This window comes from Meleagris gallopavo, chromosome 6 (genome assembly GCF_905368555.1).
Source record: "Meleagris gallopavo chromosome 6, MGAL_WU_HG_1.1, whole genome shotgun sequence".
Lineage (NCBI taxonomy): Eukaryota > Metazoa > Chordata > Aves > Galliformes > Phasianidae > Meleagris > Meleagris gallopavo.
Window position 1 is genome coordinate 48,769,920 of NC_139409.1, and position 21,852 is coordinate 48,791,771.

General features: G+C 38.5%; 1 protein-coding gene across 1 annotated transcript in view; it reads left to right on the top strand.

Annotated features, from left to right (window-relative positions):
- The first annotated feature begins 2,236 nt into the window (after positions 1-2,236).
- Positions 2,237-21,852, top strand: part of POU6F2 (POU class 6 homeobox 2) — a 312,367-nt gene continuing 292,751 nt past the window's right edge. The window contains exon 1 of the mRNA XM_085226674.1: positions 2,237-2,356. Coding sequence (XP_085082800.1) covers positions 2,252-2,356 — 105 coding nt within the window. The 5' untranslated portion in view covers positions 2,237-2,251. The remainder of the gene's footprint in view (positions 2,357-21,852) is intronic.

The window sequence follows — 21,852 nt, forward strand, 5'->3', positions numbered from 1 at the left end:
GAAGAGAAGGAAATTTGAAAGATGTTTGTCCATAACCATTCAATGAGGATCCTCTTTGGAAAGCAACTATAAAATAAACATCGTTTAATCCTTCTTTCTGATTGCTGTGGGCTATCTCCCTTCTGTGTGCCTGTTATTCTTAAGACAGCCAAGGAAGTCTCCTCTACTCACTCTCCCATTTACCAACTGTATTTGGACTGCATGTGATGTCATGGATATTGATTGTGGCCTTCACAAGGCTGCCTGTTTTTTCCACAGAGTTGTCCCGAGGGATGAAAAAACACCAAATCCTCAGCAGACCAAAAGGCAGCCCAAGATATTCATTCAGTGTATTTCCTTCCATGAGCAAGAAGCAGATAAGATTTCAGCACAAATGGTGCATTTTAATTATGTTTATAAGTGAAATGCAGAGCAGATGTTGGAAGCACCATTTCAGATACTCCTCCCTCCACCCAGAGGCAGAGTTTCAGTGTTAATATTGCATCTCTCTTTAAACAGTGCTTGGTTTGAAAAGCTTTTAAGGCTAAAATGTCTTGGCCCAGGAGCACTTCTGGCTCCCTGTGCATCTGAGCATCACTTCTTTTCTTTTTTTCTGATTTTTGAAATACTTACCAAAACTTGCTTTCTCAACTTTTTCCTTAAAAAAAAACCAAAAAACAAAAAAACAGAAACACTAGAAGAATGGAAGACAAGATTTATATACCCCTCCCATCTCAGTTCCCTCAGAATAGATGCTCCCTCCTTTACCTGTGCGCACAGGCCCACACATATCTACATACATATATGTTCCATTATTTCCTATGCATTGCTGCATGCTGGATCTTAAAATTACATTGTAAGAACTATTAGATGCTGTGCCTACTGTTGGGATATTGATATATTGATATTCTCACATTTCTTCTTCTATCACATGGTAAGATCAGTGTTATCAATATGTTAAAAAAAGAGATACTAACTTCAAAATATTGTCAGGATCTTACTTAAAACGGAAGATGTGCATTATATTATGCCCAGAGACGAGGCTGCTTTTTTTTTCTGCATTTTTGCTTCTGGCAGTCTTTGAAAATCAACTTTTTTGCACGGATACCACAAATGCAATTTTAGGAGGGCAAAAAGACACACTAATGTTTATACGAAGATGTGATGCAGCAAAAAAGAGGTGGGCTGTTATTCTAACCTACTGCCAGAGGACTGCATTGATCTTCGAAGGGTTAAAGTGCTACCGGGTTACATTAATGTCACCCTTCAGCAATCACTGGCCAATAACACATCAGCAATCAATGCCGTGGCGTGTTGTTCACGACACTCCGTTTTTGGAGACAAGTGGCTGATGTATTTTGACAATAAGAAAAAAAACAGTCTTGGAAATTCTTGCAAATCTTAACTCAGAGGGGAAGATCTATGAAACAAACTGCTTCCATTAGAAAAAATGGTAATGTTTGCCATCATAAGTAACAACATTTTATGTCAGTTCAGTGGAGCAGTGAATGAACCAAAACTCTGCTAACCTTCAAAATGGAAAGGATTCTGTAAGTAGGATTTACATAGTCTGAATATTTTATGTTTCGAGTGCTCATCACATCTCGCATAAACTAATACTTAAATATATATTTCCAATAAAGAAAACATTTGACTTTTGGTGTAGTGAAGCAGAGAGGCACGTTTGAGGCTGCAAGCGCTGACACAGGATCCCAAGCCCCTGCTCCTTCCTATCCTGTCGGTAATTTTCTTTTACTAAGTTCTCCTAATTTGTGTACGCATGAAAAAAACAGCGCGAGGCACTTTGACACAAAAGAAACTTGCAGGAAAAAATAAAATCAGGAGCTCGAACAGCTGTAACGTGGAAATATAGAGGGGGAAATAAAAAGCAGAGGCTGTGAGAGGAGACGAGGGGTTAAAGTCCTGACCACTGTCTGCATATATAAAATTATATCACCTTATCTGAAAAGTTTAGGCTCAAAAGACAAGCCACAGCTTAAAATACCTTTTAGGATTATTAAATCTTTAGGCTGAAGATTACAGCAAGTGTTTTGTCTTTGGTGAGTAGCTGTTTGTCTCACTTTATTTACTTGGTATTGGGTATTTGTCAATGTCATTTCATATCTGCAGAAAATTCGTACGTTATATGGAAGTATGTATGTGTGTGAGTGTGCTGAAGGTCACATGACTGTTTCATCCTATTTGGTGGAGCAGCTTGACTTTTTTTCCCTTGCTTTTGGTGATGGTTGTGAGTGCAGAAGTTGATTGACAGATGCATGCCAGAAACCCCCATTCTCCTTTTCAAAGACTACATATGATGGATTGCGATCTTTCAGCTCAGCAGGACACAGGGACCATGCAAGCTGTAATTGGTCAGGTATGGAGTCAGCCATTTCTCAACTCCCCTTTTATTTATTTTTTTTTTTTTCCACAAGGGTCTAACCATATGATTCACATAATTCATATTTACAGTACCATCTTTCTATCTGTATCTTCAGCTACCAGCGAGTGTGGTACTGAAAGTGAGAAAGGCATAAGAACCACAATAATCCGGCCAGGGAATCACGAGTTAAACCTAAAATACCATGCTTTTCTTCTAATAAACCCAGATTGTACTTTAGTCTGAGCTTTGCCAAATCAATCTATTTATTAATTTACCTCTGTATTTTGTTTACATGTGCTGAAGAACTAAACAGTGAAAGTGTTACGTGTGCTGGGGAGTTGCTTTCTATTCCTGATGCTGTTCATTATTCCTATATTGACTGTATTCCTATACTACAGGCTGTGGATTTTTTTTTTTTCCCCCTCTTTATTTCTATATGTATATATATTTTTTCTCCTTTTACTCCTAACCCAGATAATGTGTGATTGAGCTTAGTAAATGTAGTAGTCTTTGCTGCTGCAGAGGGGCAGTCTGCAAATTAAACACTGCCACAATCTGAAAGGTCCAGGTGGTCTGCTCGTGCTTCCTAATGCAATCCAGCACAACAGCTTTAATAAACAGCTCTATTTAGTTCTCCCTCCCTGTATCCAGGGAAGGGAACTGGTCTGGGGCTGCTGTGATGAAATGCCAGAAGAATATCTCTCAAAGGCCTCACAAGCTGATTTTTAGAGCTTTTCCATTTTGTCGTCTTTGTCTTCCAAATGGGTCAGTGAGTCCTTCTCTTTCTGTTTTGTGATTTCTGATAAGTCTGTAGTTTTTATGTGTGTGTTTAACTGTGCTGTTTTGAGCTTAGCCGGAAGAGAGGGGAATCATTGTCTTTTCGTTTGCTTCAAATAATAACCTGGAGTGGGGACAGAAATTAAATTATTTTCTCCTGTTTACACGGAGGGCTGTTTTCCTATGAATGCAGCCAGAGTCGGAAGAGGGTGTCTGTTTTCTTTTTTCTAACAAAATCTTAAGTGCTCAACACTTTCTCATTAGCCACTGCTTTGTAAATCTGGCAAAGGGTATTTTTCAAACTCTCAAAAGTTTGTGGGTTTTTTTGCATATGTTTCCAGTGTAGTGAAAGCATGCTGCTGAAGTGATGCCATCGTATTTGTTTCCTATACATTGATATAATGGTGGAAAAATACACATCCTGTGCACTGTTTTCAACTAAATTATGGCAAAGCACAGAAGTCCCTCAAAGCACATGGTTTATTAATACCATCGTACACAGTAATGCATTTCTAGGCGGAAAATGTCAAATATGTAATACCATGTTTACCACAGACTTCTATTGCTTTAAATATTTTAAAAATAGAAAATACATTTTTTATTAAAAACCTCCCAAACATTAACAGCTTTCTATTAGGCTGGCTTGTACCTAAAAAGCGGGGCATGTTTGCCAGGATTACACTGCATGAAAATGTGTATTTTAGAACGGGTTAATTAGCTTTTTGTGTAAACTTGTTCAGTCTTAAAGAAAAATATTTAATGACTCTACAGCAACTACAATAGCAAGGTTTTGTGCAAGTGTAGGTGACAGAAAACGTACCCTGAAACCCTGATAAATCTCAAAGCCTGTAATATCCCTTTAATGTAACTTTCTCTTTGGCATGTAAGAAAGTGTGAGTTAGCTATTTTGTATTTAAAGCCTGCTAGCTCTAGGAGAGTGGTTTTGAGGCTGAAAGGGTGTGAGCATGTTGGTTTTTTTTCTGTGTGCAACATTCCATATTTCGTCAATTAAAAAAGTTCAGTGCATGCCTGGAAGAATGTTTATCAATATTTATTGTATTACTGTGTTTCATTTCCTAAAAATTTGATAACAAGAGCATAGACTTAAAATACCTAAATGTATTCTTTTTTTAGGTTAGCAACTTTTTTTTTAAACGTCAGAATTTATGTACATTATTATTGTGCAACTTGATGTGATAGGTGCTTCAAATATATATTTTTTTAGATCTCTACGTGTGCATATTTGCATGTTCTGTGTGTAATTAGATACATCCAAAAGAGTTCATAGAAACACATAATTTTCAAGTATGTTATTGATTACTTGTCCAGTGTTTGGTCAGTATTAGCTGTTTGTGAAGATTAAACAAATATTTAATGATCTTTTTTTTTTTTTTGACAAAATAATTTGTATTCTGCACTTATAGAATCCAAGCAGTATTTAAAACTTGGGAACAACGGAGAAATAGCACAGATACCATTCAGTACTGAAACTAGAAATACACTTTCTTAATGTACTCTGATAGTCAACTGATAATAGAAAATGACCATCAAAAAATAAAGCTCAAGCCATGAAATCTCTCTATACTGTAAGCCTTTGTTTAATACTGATAAATAATAAAGATCTGTGCGTTTAGGATGTGTATATTGCTAGAAGATACATTCATTTCCTGACATTATTGTTTTAGACAGAAGTTAAGAGTCCTTGTTAACTTTCAAACCTCGGAAATCAAAAACTTTAAATAAATGTTTATCATTTGCTCTTCTTATTTCAGAATCATTTTTTTTCTCCAGATTTTAGCGAGAACTGAATTTTGTTTTGGCTGATCTTGCAGATGCAGCTTTAAATTCCATCTCATTTGCTTCTAATGGAGTGTAAGCTTGCCTAATTAAAAATCCAAACTATACATGTGTATCTATGCTCCAGTAGACATCAGAAACACTAGCAGTTATTTGTAGCTCAAACGCTCGTCTGTGTACGACACAGAAAGTAATTGCAGGAGCATGCTGATTTAAGGGCATCCTCATCGTGGATTACATGTTCATCATTAAATGCATTTTCCACTGTTCTTTTTTTTTTTTTATCCACGATTTCATCCGTCTCCAAGCACCCGTGCCTGCAGTGGCTCCCACTGGTGTTGGCAATGGCTGGCACAGTGCTGCAGCCCTCCACTACCTGGCACCTGGCTGTGCTGGCTCCAGAGTGCAGAACTGTGCCTGCACCTTCCCTCTGGACTTTTCCTCCCCCTAGCAAGCAATTAACCAGCCAGGTACTCTGAAGAGAACACTCCTTGCCTAGTGTGTCAAGATCTAGAAGCCCATTGCTCATTGTGATTTTGATTCATAACTGGAGTGCTTGGAATAAAACCCCGATCCCTGTCTGCAATAGTCTGTAGCATCCTTCCTTGCATGCTGAGCAATAATACCCATTATTTCTGTAAATGTCCTTTGTTTTTATATAAGCAATTAGTCGGATTTTGTGTCATATTCTATATATATCCTGAGCCCATCTAAATCAAGAGGTAATTAAATGTATCATCTAATTATTCCAACCATGCTGTATTTTTTCTCCCTTGTACATTTTCTAAAAATCTGTGCTGCACTCTTTTCTTCCTTTTTTTTTTTCTTTTTTTTTTTTTTTTTCAGACCTGAGCTTGTGAGTGACAGGTTAGTTCATCAGCATTACAGCCCTCCTGTTTTTGTCTCATCTCATGCAGACAGGTCACCGTGTCCAATCACCCTTCTGGCTCTGCTGGCCCCGGGGGACCCAAGGCCAGCCTGCCATCTTGATCCACCGGCCTGAGGGCCTGGGCTGGCTGCACATTTCTGTGTTCACTGGTTCTTGCAAACGTAGTGTTTAAAAGAAAAAAAAAAAAAAAAGAGAGAGAGAAGAGGGGGTTAAATAAGATCTCTGTAAATTATGTAGCACTCTTCACATAAGCAGACACTTGCAATTATTGTTACAGTACTTGACTTCTCCTACACACTATCGAATACACATTATCCAAGTTTATCAAATATTTTTAAATGGACAATGGTCTGTCTTACCTCATATTAAAAGCTATTTATGCCATGGTAAACACATGCTCTTTACTCAGAGAGAGTTCAACTCCAAGGCCCACTTTTGGTGAGTAATATGTTGCTACAATTAAGGTTGGTCTTCCTGCTCTGCTTTAGATCATTGGGCTTGGGGTTCTTTTAGTTGTTGTTTTTCCCCTCGTGATTAAGGATGAAGTTTCGTCTGTTGTCAGTACTGCTTTGTAACTCAGATCATTGCATATCCAGGAGCTTAATTTCTACCACAGCCAGGTGAAAATCAATTCTACAGCATTCGTTTGTCTTGAGCCATCTTTAAGTCATTCCTCTTGTAGTAACAGAGAAGATCCTTCTCCCCTGGAAGATTCCTATCTATCTCTAATCTACAGGAGCGCATGTAACTTAGACAAGCAGAAAAGAACCATCTTACATATAATTTTAGGACCCACTTTATAACTCAGGAAGGATATAAGCCTTTTTGTCTACAGTTTGGGACAAATCCTGTAACATGACTACTTGCATAAGTAAGGTCAGAGTCCGTGTCCCCTTGGTGCCCAGCATGGACATTCCTGTCCTTTACAGACACCAGCAGCTGCTTTCTGCTCCTCGAGAAAGTAAGAGAGAGGCTTATGGACAGGTACATGCTGACTGCTGTTTCCAGTAGCAGAGAGGCAGTGTAAACAATAAGAATTGTGTTTGAAAAACTTCAAAAACATCTATTTTTTTTTTTTAAATATTTATGAACAAGCTAGTACTCTGATAATGAAGCATTCCATCTCCACAGAAACGTGCTGCTTTATACACTCTCCAGCATACTGCGTCCTTAAGAATTATTATTGTAAGGATGTGCAGGAATGCAGTGGTAATATTTTACAGTATAAATATTTGTTATAGAGGAGTTTGGATCTCGTTAACTTAATATATGTAAATTCTTTGGTCCTAGGCCTGGATTCCAGCAAAAGAATGCATTTCTCTGTTGACTTTTCTTTTTGCAGCAGAAAAGATGGATTTTTATCGTTTTCATTCATGCTTAAAAAGACTTTCCTTGTTTTCACACTGTAATCAGGTTTTAATTTAAATCAGCCCTCTAAAAACATCTTTAGTCATTTTCCCTTATTGAATTTCTTCACTTCTTTTCCATTCTGTGCTTCTCTGCTGCCTCATGTGTTAGTTTGTGGGCCAGGCCAATTAAGAGGTCAAATCTTTAAAAAGCTGTGGTTTATGCTCTGTGTATATTCACGATTATTCTAATTGTAAGAGGAAAATAATGTATGCCAGATGACCTTTAAATTGCTGGGCAAGCAACACTCGTCCAGTGATGTAGATTTTTATCTTTTGGCAATGCATTTACATTCAAGTACCTCTGCTGTGTTTCCTAGATTGTAGACTGATAAGCTAAATACCAGTCTGGGCCACTTTTGTATGTAAGGTACAGAGAAGTGACTGTGCTGAGCCTCTTATCTTCCACTGACCTGTAGCTGTAACAAGACTTTTATTTTTCTTCTCTGATCTGAACTGCAGCTTAAATGGGAGAAAATAAAAGGACAATTGAAGACAAATTGTATACAGCATTTTCAGCATTAGATGAGAACATGGCAAAACAGTCTTGTTCCTGTGATTTACATCTCAGTGCCGTTTTCTTGCAATGCTTCTTACCCTAAAGTTGAAGAATGGCACGAAGACCAATCCACTCTGAGTATATACTGAAATTATGTCTCATTAACGGGATGTAAGCTTGTACTTAAAAGTTTCTCTCTTAAGAGCACACAAGATGTCTATAGCTTTGGCATCGTTAGGTAGGTCAGCAGTGTCTGCTGCCGCAAGGTGCACAACACAGCATGGAGCTCAGTGGGACTCCTCACAGAAATAACACTTCCCAGGATCTGGTCCAGCTTGCCTATTGAGTAACTGTCATTGCTAATAAATATAACGAAGCCTGGTTTGAATGCCAGCTAAATAAACGCAATGCAAACTCTTTTGTAATTAGAACTGACGATTAGGATTAAAGATAGTAATTCAAGGCCCTTGAACGTTTTTACTTTTCAGGGATGTCAGGACTACAGGTAAATGGACTATAGCTCCGGGGTTTTTGTTTTATCGCCGGCTTTGAAACCTCTGTGATATGTAGGACTATTTCTTCAAAAGAGAAAGATTAGCTGTTGATATTTGCTACTGATTCTCTGTTGACTGGTAGTGCTGTTCCACAGGAGAGCTTTGTCTAACTGTTAGATCAAAGGAAAATTCTGAAGATCAAGAGAATGTTCTAAATTCCCAGCCACTTCTAAAAGTGGTAGTGGGAACAAGCTGAAACCAGAAGGTGGGAGGGGATACCCAAAAAAAGCTTTATTCCAAGCCAAACTTACATTTTCAGTAACATAAATAAATTTTTCTTAAGCTGTTTTAAATAGATGTTATAGTTCCTAAAATAAAAAAAGCCCACTACTGTTATCAAGGAGTGGTACAGTTTGTACTTGCCACACTATAACAGCAAAACTAGATCCAGCAAGTTCTCATGCACAGTCTTCCTTTTACCCACATGTATTAACAGCCACTGGGGTCATTAACACTTGTGCATATCCTTAAAGCTGAGGAAAGATGTTTCCAGGATGCCTTCAGCCTTGATCATACTCTCAGGTGTGGCTGCACAGCTGTCCTGTGCCCATTGCTCATGCCAGTGAAGATGTACAGGACGCTCACACTTGTTCTGATCAGAACAGGTGCTTCTGGTTTTCATGTACCACATTGTTAAAACAAAACAAAGCAAAAATTTGATCAGCATCGCTGCAAAATCTTACCTGCAGGAGTAGTTTTTGATCCTGTAATATTTCCAGTAAGCGTAACCTAAACTACAGGCTAAACACAACCTATTCCCACTGCTAACTTTTTGCAGAATGGGACTATGAGCCTATGGGCACTGCAAAGAGAAAAAAAAAAAATGTTAGAATGGAACTTTGTGTTACCTACAGGAATTGATTCCATCAAGTAATTTTTACCTTACACATTTCTAACGTTTCCAAGGCTCTCAGACTCCATGCATGTTTAGAAGATGCAATCCAGCGGTGTAACTGTGCATCCAAAAATGAAACATTGCAGGGGCAACAGTAAAAGACAAAAGTGTTTTTAGTCACCCCCTGCTATGGAAACAAGAACTTCAAGCAACAGGAAATAGTGAAAGTCATGTTAAACATATTGCAGAACAGCTGGTATGAGGCTGTAGGAGACAATGCCACATCAGAATGTTGTCCTTTATGCTAAGCTGTTAACATCTCAGGCTACTTTTCCGCTTACTGAGCCAACTTCTAAAACTCTGACATAGATTTTTGCTTGAGTTTCATATTTCTTGTGTAGTAGGGAGGAATATTATGGAGTAAAAAGTCTGATTTTCAGAAGGCAGTGTCTTTATCCCATTTATATATTTGTTAAAAAAAAATAAATTAGAACACTTTCTATCCTGATCTCAAGCTTATGACTTAAAATCACATTGTTTCCCACCAACAGCAAACTAGCATAGGCTTTTATGTCTTCATATTATATCAGAAATGATTAAAACCTGTGATTTTTTTTTTTTAATAAAAAAACAAAGAAATGTGCTCCATCTTTACTGAATCCAGGTTTAAAAATAAAAAAGGGTTAAACATGCAAATAGTTCTGGCAGTGTTTAAGGCAGACCCTTCTGACATACTGTTGGTAATGGCACGAGGTGCTGCCAAGCACTGAATGCTTCCAGAATCCTGGACTTCACACCATTTTTGCACTTTGTTCCAGCCAGGCCTGAATGTTTTCAGTGTCCCTTGAAGGAAGGATTAGGCACAGAAGCTCCCAAGGGAAAATTTTTTGTTTGGTATTTTTTCCAGCTGCTCAGACACTGTTAATGAAGGAAAAATTGAAAAGCTTCCTGTGAAAATTGTTAAGTTTCAAGTGAACAAAAATCATCTTGAATAAAAGAGAATTATGCTGCTGTAGGAAACAAACAGCTATTGCAGGAAGCCTGGCTATAAGTCTTACCTTCCCTTCTCTGTGTCCATACCTTTCTGTGTACAAAACGTGCTTCACATTCTTTAAGTGGATTATACAAAGCAGAAATAACATCTGCAAACAAGAAACCGTCCGTCTTTTGGAGGAAATGTTGAAGTTGTACGAAATACAAAAATGGTTTATAATGTGGAAGAATAAGATGGAAGACATCAAACTCATACCATTACAGGGCAAACTGTGGTCTTGGAGTTGGAAAAAATTTGTTCATTAAGAGGAAAAAAAACCAAAACAGCTCCTAAAAACTGGATGTTCCATCTTGGTTCTTACACCCTTCGTGTTGCAGTACTGGATTCAGAATAGGGGAAGCCTCGTCTTGCAGCCAGATCTGACAAATGGTAAGCAGAAGCGATGGCCTGTGTGTTGTAATGCCCATGGTCAGAAAAAAAGAAAGATAAAATATTTCCCAAAGTTTGAATGCAGCATTTACCGCCTGCTCCTGCTTCTCACAAAAACAAAACAAAACAGAAAAGAAAACAAAAACCTGTAAGAGCAAAGACTGATGGAGGAAAAACTGGAGTGCTGTAAAGCAGCACGTGAGGGTTTGTGATGGCTCTGAACACAGCTATTTTTGTGTTTGTATTAGCGATATTGCTTATTTGAAGGGTCACAATGAAATCATTTAAGCATATCCACGAGTGCACACCCACAGAGTCAACAGAAAAGCTCACATATTCTGTTTTAGACAATGTGATGCTGAAGACTTGGAACTCACCTGACCACAGTGGAATTTAGACATGTATCACCCATTCAGTTAACCCCGGAGAGCAGGAGTCTGTGTGTGAGGGTGTGTGGGTAGGTGAAAACCTGGAGGCTGCATCTGAGATCTCTAGGGGTAAGCAATGGACTCATTGGCCTGCGTCCTGAAAGCAACACCTGGGTTTTGAATAGTCAGTCAAAAGAGGGGCTGGAGTCTGGAGTTTCTTCCCCTACGTGTATTGGTTTCAGTTTATTTTTAAATTCCTGCTGTATTCTTAGCAAAAGGGGAAATTGAAGGCTGCCTCCTAACTAGGGAATTAGGGTGACCCTGTGATGAATTTAACCCAAGAGGCACTGTGGATATCCAGCAAGCCTTTGTTCTGTTCTACTCATGTCCTTACGCCAGGCCCATCACCGTAGTTATTAGATCTCAAAGATTACATTCTTTGATCTAGTGATTTCTAAATCCTTAAACCACAGTTTATTTATTTAAAAGGTTATATCCAACATTGGATTGGATTGTAAAGTACCCTTTGACTCTTTCATGAAGGACACAGTAGAAACACATGCTGCTGAAGGAGTATTTCCTTCTGACCACAAAGCACCACAGCATTTTATTGAACTAAGAACTGCACAGAGATCTGTGCTTTTAATCTGACCAGCATGTTGGATTTTTTTTTTAACCTTATTGTTACCACGATGTCATTCAGTTCTGTTACAACAGGCATTTATTAGGGTATGTAGGTGAATCTTAGCTACTGCTAATAAAAAACAAAAGAAAACAACAACAACAACAAAACAACAAAGCAACAACTGCAAAATAACCTCACATTTTCCTAAGGAAATAAAAGCACACTAAACCTCAAACAGATGTTAAAAGTGAGTAAGTTCAAGATGTGTTCTTGGGGTCTGTTTTTGATCTGATGTTTATCAGTGTGAATCACAAGTAGCTGTGGAGCTAAACAGAGTTACATTCAGGTAAACATGATCAACAGCAGCTAAGAAGCTTGTTCCATCAGATTCAGAAGCCCTTATATGAGCAAATTTCCCAGTGTCTTCTACACTGCTTGATTAATTAGGAACTGTATGATGAGAGTTCCAAGCAAACCAGCAAGAAAGCACGGAAAGCAAAAGAAAGGACTTTGAAATGGGGCCCAGTGTGCTCTGTGCCCTGACTGATATTAACTATACTGGATTCAAACTGGTCTCTTTTTTTTTTTCCAATCAGTCCTGCAAGGCAAACTGTAGGAATTCTCATGTAATTTCCTTTAATTCTAAAGTAACCAAGACTGGAATTGGCACTTGAAAAGAAAAATCTTATTTAAAATAAGATTCATTCTTTAATGTTTGTGTTTGGTTATTTTTCTTTTTTGGGAAGCTTAGCCCCTGGAGATAGCCTGATTCTACTTTATACTGAGACCTCTTTATGCCATCTGGCAGCACATAACAGCTGTAAAGTGGGTGTAAAAGTCATTTATTTATGTGTACTTCAAAGTTTTTTATATTTCCAGAACAGTAAAAAAACACCATAGTGTAAATGGGAATTAGGCCCAAATAGATGGAATTGAATTACCAGCTTTCAGATGGAAATGGAAAAGGGATAGGCAGAAATCAGACTGTGTGAAGAGAAGGACTGAGCCTTATTTAGTATTACATAGATGTTCATTAACATCCATTCTGATCAGCTGAACTGAAAAAAAAAAGAAAAGAAAAGTTGAAAGTGTCAGGTTCTGTTTTACCTACCATCACTTGCACCTTTGCTGGTAGTAAGTAAAACATGAAAGAGGGGGGGGAAGTGAGTACCAGTCTGACTACGGTAGTCAGTGCCTGATTAGACAAACAAACCAAAATAAAGACTGCTTTCTCAATCAATCAAGTTAATTATGGGTTTCAGATGAGTACAATTCCGAGCTACCATTGAACAGAACAAAAGGTTTAATCTATTACTCTCACTCTCTCTCTCTTTTTCTTTCTTTCTTTCTTTCTTTTTTAAACCCCATGGTCTTCAGTGTAGTTTGCTGCAACACTTGACAAAGATCTATGTTTCCGGAGCATTATTCTGTTAGTACACCTGGATTAGTGAAAAAGAAAACAAATGAAATTCGTAGGAATTAATGTCAGTTAAATTCCCTCTTTCTATACCTTATGTTATACTTGTCAGATGAACGCATCAACTCCCAGTCAAAGAGTGAAAAACACCAACAAACAAAGAAAGAAATGAAACACAAAATGACAGTGGCATTAACAGGAAACGTCTTAAAATTTAGGCAGACTAGGAAAAAAAAATATTTAAATAGCAATGTTTGGGTAGACCTAGGAGATTACTTAGAAATTTGCAGGAGATTCCTACTCCATTTTTTTTTTCATAACCCCTTCTAAATAGGTACACAGGAGGCTTAAGGGATTCCGTGAAGACATTTTTCTTTTTGCTTCCCCATTCTGTGGGAGCACAAGGGAAAAATACTGGCAGGGCTTATAGCACCTTCTATAATTAAAGTGGCTTAGTATTTTTTATCGGAAGACCTTTTCTGCTGCTGCTCTTAGCATTCCCACATAGTTGCTTTCCTCATTTAGAAAATTTTTGAGACAATTTCAGCCCAAATACTTCAGCTGTTTATGCAGAGGCTAAGGAAATATGGCACAGTTTTGTCCATTTTAAAGATGTGCCAAATTTAAGAGAGGAAATATTAATTTGATAAGGAGTAATAGCATCGTATCTGTTATATCTTTTCAAGTATCCTGAGACAATCCACTCATGTTTTATTATATTCCATGCCTTTGAAAAATGTAGTTGGCACGTGTTTTCTTGGCAACTCCAAGCAGCCATATCCACTGAAGAGTCACAGGAAAAAAAAAGGTGTGAAAGTAACCATAAAGTCATCGGCACATAGACAGGATCAGCTTAGCTGAGTCACATCTGACAAGTATTTGTCTCAGCACTTCTCGAAATTCCAGCAATACTCATTCCACGATATCTTAATCCTGTTTATTCTGTCTTTAATTATCTGTATTTTAACTTGTACTGTTAGAGAGTTTTCCTTACAGCAAAATTAATCTTTCTTGCTTGAAGTTAAGCCCATTTCTTTTTCCTGCTTATTAATATCATAGTATTTAAGCCTTTCTGAATATTGTATCTGATATGTAATGGGTTTTGGCTTCAGAAAGAAAAGAAAAAAATATTCCAGACTAAATTTCAGAAAACTTATTTGATTTTAAAGTTCTCTGGGGAGATTTGCATAATTTTTTAAAGAGAACAGGAATTTTAAAACACCAAGCTGAAAGAAACATAAGGACTTTTTTGCTCTCTCTTTCATATGAACAATAGGTTTAAAGGTTTTAACAAAGCTGAATTTCAATGTCAATGAAGAATTTCATGGAGATCTTGCCATTAGGATTTCCAAAAGGCAAAACCTATCAACCTCACCAGTAGTTTTACTAGAGCAGTGACTGACATGGCAATTTTTGATGTAAATGGACACTGATATCTGTACAAGGTAGACATAGGAAGCCCCTATGATTTGTCATACTCTTAATTCTCCATAACCTCAATTAGTTATTTACAGTGTTGTAAAATGGAAGCATTGCAGAGCCAAGTACTTTTCCACTTCAAGTGCCTAATACAGTTACTTTACTGCAAAGTAAAAGCTTTGGGTTACTAAAGAGAAACAACATTGGATTATCATTTGAACAGATATAACTGCTACTTTCAGCTGCTTGAAGCCACTTTAATTCCCATACTACACTGATTTTATCCCTAATAGGAGGAGGTAATTTTCTGAGACTTATTTAGCTTTGCTTTGGCATTATTTACAATTGCAACGATAATCTAATGTATGATTTAGTAAGAGCATACCATCATAGCGAAGGAAAAAGGGGAATGGGTGGCCACTACAAACCACTTATGAGTGCCAAGGTGATGCAGAAAGGGAAAGGAATAATTGTCAATGAAAAAAAAAAAAAAGAAGAAAAAAGAGATGTAGAGTAGAAGGGGGTACAGCAGCTAGAGAAAAATGTGCTTTGCTAAAGCTGAAATTTTCAGTTATTTTTTTTTAAGAGCTTTATTACAGTTTCATATAGTGAACTACTTGTCATAGGACTTAAAGATGTTGAAAAGTTAGGACTGACGGCAATAGAAACAACTCCATATTGCGTTCTTTCTGGCAATAGAAACTACTCCATATTACGTTCTTTCTCTTCATCTGTTCAGAATACAAGCTCATGGACCTGTCCTAACATGGATCAGCAAAGCACACGTGTGATAGAGGTACAGTAAGTAGAGGTCTGAGCTAATGAGATCACTTAGATGCAGGTATACAAACAGGGCTTGAGCTCCATCATCTTCCTGTTCTTTTTCAATATTAAAAACAAACAAACAAAAAAACAAAAACCCTTTTAGCTGCTATCAGCTTTGATATTAATTGCTTAAGTTCCATGCTTCTCCCTGAATTGAAGGCAAATTGATATTAGAGTTGCACAGTAGCAAACTGGCACCTATGATATTTCAGATAAAGCCTAAAAAATTGAGAACAGGCCTATAAAGCAATCCTTAAAACAGACTCCCGAAGTTTTTCTGTTAGCAGAGGCATTGTTGCACATGGTAGTCTTCTCCTGATGAAATTTAATGATCCTTTTGAAATTGCTCTTGTAAAATATACTGTTTTTCTGGTCAATATCCTTCTGCTTTGGATAACCTCTCCTACTTAGTAAATGCTATCTAGAATAGATGCTGTTTCTGCAGCCATATTGCACGTGACACTGAGTAAGGCTAGGAAGATAAATTATATATTTTAGAACCCTCTGTTCATGTTTTCATGCAGCAAAGCTCTCCCCTCCAGGCAGCAGAGGAAAAAAACAACAACACAACATGATGTGATTGATGAAATTTAGCCAAAATAATACAAGATTTTTTGTTTTCACGAGTGATCATGAGGTAAATTGTTAAGAATGGGTTCCGTATGCAAACTCACTTTGGTATCGGGGCATGTATTTGTAGTTCTAAATCTCTTTATGCTCTAGTCCCAGGTCTGTATCCCTGAGCTCAGGAAGTGCTACTGCTGGCATTAGAGATAGCAAATACTAGTTGTGGAGACTCAACATTTGATTCTTTAGCTCAAGGGTGGAGAATGTGGGACATGTAATTGCAGTAGTATCATGTATCAGAGAGGGTAATGACCCACAAAAATATATGGCAAAATTTCCAGTGCAGGTGTTTTTTTTTCCCCTAACAATTCCACTTTTTCAAGCCTGTGCAGTGATGTCTCCTTACTTCTTATGCTGCAAAATATTAGGCTCAGGGTTTTGTCTATGACATTTACCCTACAGTTTCTTGATCATGAGCAGGTTTATTCATATATATAATCCTTATGAATGTGTATACAAAAAGGCATAGGAAGAGATGAACTGTGCATAATAACCATAGGTGCTAAGTGTACTAGACAGCTGATTGCATAATATCATAACTGTGGTAACTTCAAGTGAGCAAGGAAAACCACAACAGAACAAGAATTACTCTGAGAACATCTGCATTTTTGTGACTGAAAGTTGCCTAAGAACAGAGGATGTGTGACCTCCAACTCAAATTCAGTCAGAAGAAAGAAACCTGATAAAGGAAGTAAACGGGTGGAAACAGAGTTCCTGGAAAAGGGATGGACATTTCAGGAAACAGGATGACTATGTATCAGGCTTCGTGGAAATCTAATGAATATGTAATGCTTTTGGAAATATAATAATTCCACGAGGACGTTTGTTTTCATCAGCTGAGATGGAAATTGAGAAGCACCTTTACACAGCAAGGGATTCCTTCCTGAGTGACAGGGAGCAAGGCAGGCCCAAGGCTGGCTGAGCCCAGGCCATCATGCAGGGCGGTTGTGAGGAGGAAGGTAAGAGGCCATGCTGAGATGCTGGCTCACTGGCAGGCTTGGAAAGAGTTGCAGCATTGCAGGAACAAGGACTAACGGCCCCATGGGAGGAGATATGCTCCAAGTGAGGCTTGTCGGGACAATTGAGACCTGCTGTTTCCCTCAAGGACTGGTAGGGGAAGCCCTAAGCAGATGGCTGTAAGACCGGCTTGCAGCCTGCTCTGAAATGGAGAAGCTGAGTGTTTGTTGAATGGTAACAGCCTCTGAGGTTTTTAAAAACAAAAACTTGATTTGAGTCTGGATTTAAGAACAACTTTTATTTTTTATTTTTTATTTTTCCATGGGGTGAAAGAGAGCAGCATGAAGGAGCAGAGGTGGGTAAATGTCCTCTCTGCATGATTGCCCTCAGAAGGGAGTTGATTCCACGATGGCAGGGCACGGTGCCCTTTTCCCACTCTGCCTCTGTCTTGGTGCTGTTTGGTGGCTGTTACTGGATAGTCAAGCTCTGTGCTGGGGCACAACTACGAGGGTGCTGAGGCTGCTGTGAGCTATTGGAACCTACAGGCAAAGCAAACACAGTTTGGTTTTAATGTTGTAACTTGAGGGTAGCCTGAGCTTCTGCTGCTTCTGGCATTTCCAGGCTCAGGGAAGTACAAACACAGCTGCAGGGACAGGCACTGTTTTTGAAATGCTAATACTGTTGGATTGTGGAGTATCTAATACACATGAAATAACTAGTAAATGTATTAAGGTCCTGCGTTAAGGCCTAGCTCTTAACATGGTATAGGAATAGACTCAGGTAGTTTCAGGAATCCCTTTATCTATACTGTCCTAAGATCTGTCAGGAAGCTATAAATTAAAATAAGGAATGAAGGAGAAATGTATGTAGGCACGATTTCAAAAACTTTGCAGTTACATTGTGACATGCTGTACTCAGCTTTGTGCTAACAGCATTGGATAATCAATGAACCCTTTCACTGATCCCAGATATAAGATAAATTGATTGGAATTCTTCGCAATGATAGAGGATTAAGCATGATTACAGCACTGCTGAGTTTTAGCTTTGCAGGCAAGTTTCTCTGTGCTAGTTGCATGGAGAATGCTTGAAGAAATGCAGTAGTTACATGCACCTGTTTTACACTGAGAGGCAAGGTAATTGCCTGTGGATTACAGACAATCTATGAGCAGCTGCAGGCTCTTGTGAGCTGTCTTTGGGTCAGGAAATATTTAGGCAACCATCGTTAAAAGATTGTAATTTTGTTCAGAATGGCTTCCTAAATTAGTTATGAAATACAGATCAGCATGTAGTACAAGTTTTGGAAAAGTGTTTGGTTCATTTTTCTATGTTTTGGTACTGTCTGACTTTCCAATGGATTATTGTTAAAGGGTTAAGAAAACAGTTCAAAACTGGATTTTTCTTGATAGGTGGCAATCTTTTCTTCAAAGGGGAAAGATGTTCCACAGATGAAAAAGTAGAACATTAGTAGAAAGCTTTGAAAATCCCCTTTTAAAGAAGGAACAAAGAAATAATTATTCTACCACCGCATACAAAGGTATGGGTTTAGTCTTTTCTAAAAATTTAATATACACATATACAGGGCTCTTTTTCCAGCACCTTGATGAGGGTTTTGACATTTAAACAGCAAAGATGAGAAAACCAAGGTGTAGAGATGCATTCCCTTACTTCAACTCTCACACTACCTTTTAGAAAATTCATACTAGCCTCAACAGAATTACAGTCAAGGTAAAAACTGAATGATTTTGAGAATCCAGGATCTACCATGTCAAGCATTTTGCTTTACAATATTGGTAACAAGCCTTCTCATCAGAAAGTATGTTGGACTTACTACAACTAGCATTCAATATGGCTACTTTTTGTGTCCTCTGCTTACAGGGCTACTACATGAAAGGGTTTTATTCTTGAATAATGTTATGTGAGTGTATCTGCATTTGTCTTAATATCTCTTTAGTATACTGGTATATTTAAAAGAGTTTCAGAAATGCAATGTTCTCTGGCTTCTAAGCCCTTCATTCACTTGTAAGATGAAATGGAAAATACCTGTTGAGCCTAGTGATTTTACACAGATGTGCGTGTATATGTGTAAGTAGATAGTGCATTGCAAGTAGAGGTTCAAGGAAAAAGTAAACCAACTCCAGTTTAGAGTTTGCCCAGAATATTCACTGCTAGAGGAAAAAAAAAAAAAAAAAAAAAGTAGTTCTGCAGCTGCACAGATGAAGGCTGTTGTTCCACCATGTTTCTCTTTTGAGTAATAGCTCACATATGTTAATATTTGTGCTTAGTAACACAAGGTAGTGTTTGGGCTCTGAAGCACCTGTGCTTCTTTTGTGATTTTACTGCAGTTGCTTCCAGTCTCAGAGACTGTTCTCCTCCAGGTTCTTTTCCCATTTTGCAGCTATATAGTTGGGCTACATAACAGCATCAGTGGATGGTGCTCAGGTGTACCAGGCTCACTTCACATATTTGCTTGTTCCAGGCAAAACCTGATAAAATAGCCCATTTCACTCTGTACCGAATGAGAAAAGAGCTAGATTATAAAATAGGATGCAAATTTATTTGCACTGATTTCTTAATACAGAACCTTTTTCATTCTGTGCATTCTGTGTACATGGATGTAGTTCTGACACTGTTGCTAAACATGCTGTTGTTGGTATTGCTAAATAGACCTTTATCATGAGCACAGGCAGACCAAGTGTAAATACTAATTAGAGACTAATCCAAAAATCTATTGAAGTTTGTGGCAAGATTCAACCGTCTTTGGATGTGTCCCAAGGTAAAGGATTAATCACTATTTTAGCAGGGTTCTGCCTCTTCAGTTGAGAAATTATCTTGCTAACAAGGGACTATTCTGCTTACTTGTGTCCTCCCATGTTACAAAGATTTCCTGTTTTTATCTTTCTTGAAATAGTGTAAGATCTTTAGCAACAAGAAGCATTGCTTCTTCCATTCAAGTGATGTTCTTCGTACCTTTAAAGTTTAGGTTATGCAGGGCTTTGCTGGAATATGGCCTAACTTCTCAACAGGTGAGAAAGGTCTCAGCATGGGAATCTCCACAGCAGACTGCACACAGTAGTCTTCTCTTTCCATTCTCTGTGAGTACACATTCACCCTTATCAGCTCGAGCATACATTTGTGAGCAATGTTGAGTTTTGATTAGCATACACAGAAAATTCCATGGGAATAAATGCGATACATTTCTTTCTATAGAACACCTAAGATTTATATCTATTTACCTGTTTGTTGTCGTACAATCTTTAATGTCGGAAAACACCTCTAAGATCATAAAGTCCATGGGTGTACATCCTTTTGGTTTGCCTGTGCTGCACTGAGTAAAGAGCAAATGTTTTGGGCTGATCTTTTGGTTACTGCTGAGTAATGGGTGCATGGCCAGAGTTGAGTTGGGCCACTAAGTGGAGCAGAGCCACCACCATTATGGTGTGGGGCAGGGCTAATTGCTAGCTGCTACAGGCTCCATGCAGCCCACAGGTTGGACATGGCTGAATCCAACTGTCAACCCGTCACCATTTACTGTGATGCTTCATTTCCTTCACTTGTTTACAGAGATCGTGGTGAGGTGCTGGAACAGCTGCCCAGAGAGGTTGTGGATACCCCGACCCTGGAGGTGCTCAAGGCCAGGTTGGATGGGGCCCTGGGCAGCCTGGGCTGGTATTAAATGTGGAGGTTGGTGGCCCTGCATGTGGCAGGAGGTTGGAGATTCATGATCCTTGAGGTCCCTTCCAACCCTGGCCATTCTGTGATTCTGGGAGCATATAAACAGGAGGGGGAACGGCTGTTTGTGAGGGTGGATAGAGATAGGACAAGGGGAATGGTTTTAAACTGAGACAGGGGAGGTTTAGGTTGGATGTTAGGAGGAAGTTTTTCACCCAGAGGGTGGTGAGGCACTGGAACAGGTTGCCCAAGGAGGCTGTGGATGCCCCATCCCTGGAGGCATTCAGGGCCAGGCTGGATGTGGCTCTGGGCAGCCTGATCTGCTGGTTGGTGACCTGCACATAGCAGGGGGTTGGAACTGGATGAGCATTGTGCTCCTTTTCAATCCAGGCCATTCTGTGATTCTATGATTCTTGAAAACCTCCAGAAATAGTTTCATAGAATCGCCAAGGTTGAAAAAGAGCTCTAAGATCATCCAGTCTAACTGTCCTCCTATCACCAGTGTTTCTCACTAAACCATGTCCCTCAGTACAACATCTAAATGTTTCCTGAATACTTCCAGGGATAGTGAGTCCACCACTTCCCTGAGCAGCCTGTTTCAATGCCTATCCACTCTTTCTAACATTAAATTTTTCCTGATCTCCATCCTGAACTTCCCATGGCACAACTTAATTCTATCACCTCTAGTCCTCTCACTAGCTACCTGGGAGAAGAGGCCAGCCCCCACCTGGCCACAACCTCCTTTCAGGTGGTTGTAGAGAGTGATAAGGTCTCCCCTGAGCCTCCTCTTTTCCAGACTAAACAATCCTACTTCCCTCAGTCATTCCTCATAAGACCTATGCTCCAGACCTTTAACTGGCTTCATCTCAGCATTTTTTTCTTTCCCCTCAGAAGTTTGTAATTTTCATCACATAAAAACATTGTTGCTACACAAATAAAAATTATCCCAATTTTAGGGATTAGTGTAGAGTTAATGTTACATGAAAGGATTAAAAATCATTGCAAGCATCCCCTTAATGAGAGACTTAATACTTTCTATTTTTTTTTTTATTTGGAGACCAATATAAAACTGCAACATATTTCTGGGAACTGGAGGGATATTGTACTTCCACTATTACATATTTTAATGGAAGAATAGTCTGGCACACTTCCATCTACGTAATATAGGGTAACTTTAAAAGAGTTTTTAGCTTTCCAGATGTACTTATATGTTTTATGAATCTTGTAATTTTCAGTCAGTAAGTTTCTTCCTCCAGCCTATAATTATGGATAGACTCTTCTTGATATGTATCTGTATATCTTCTGAGGTGTAATTTATTGAATGGCATTCATCTGTTCTAACTTAGGCATCTTAAAAATTATACATCAAAGTCTGAATCACTCTAAAACCTTATTTCTATCTG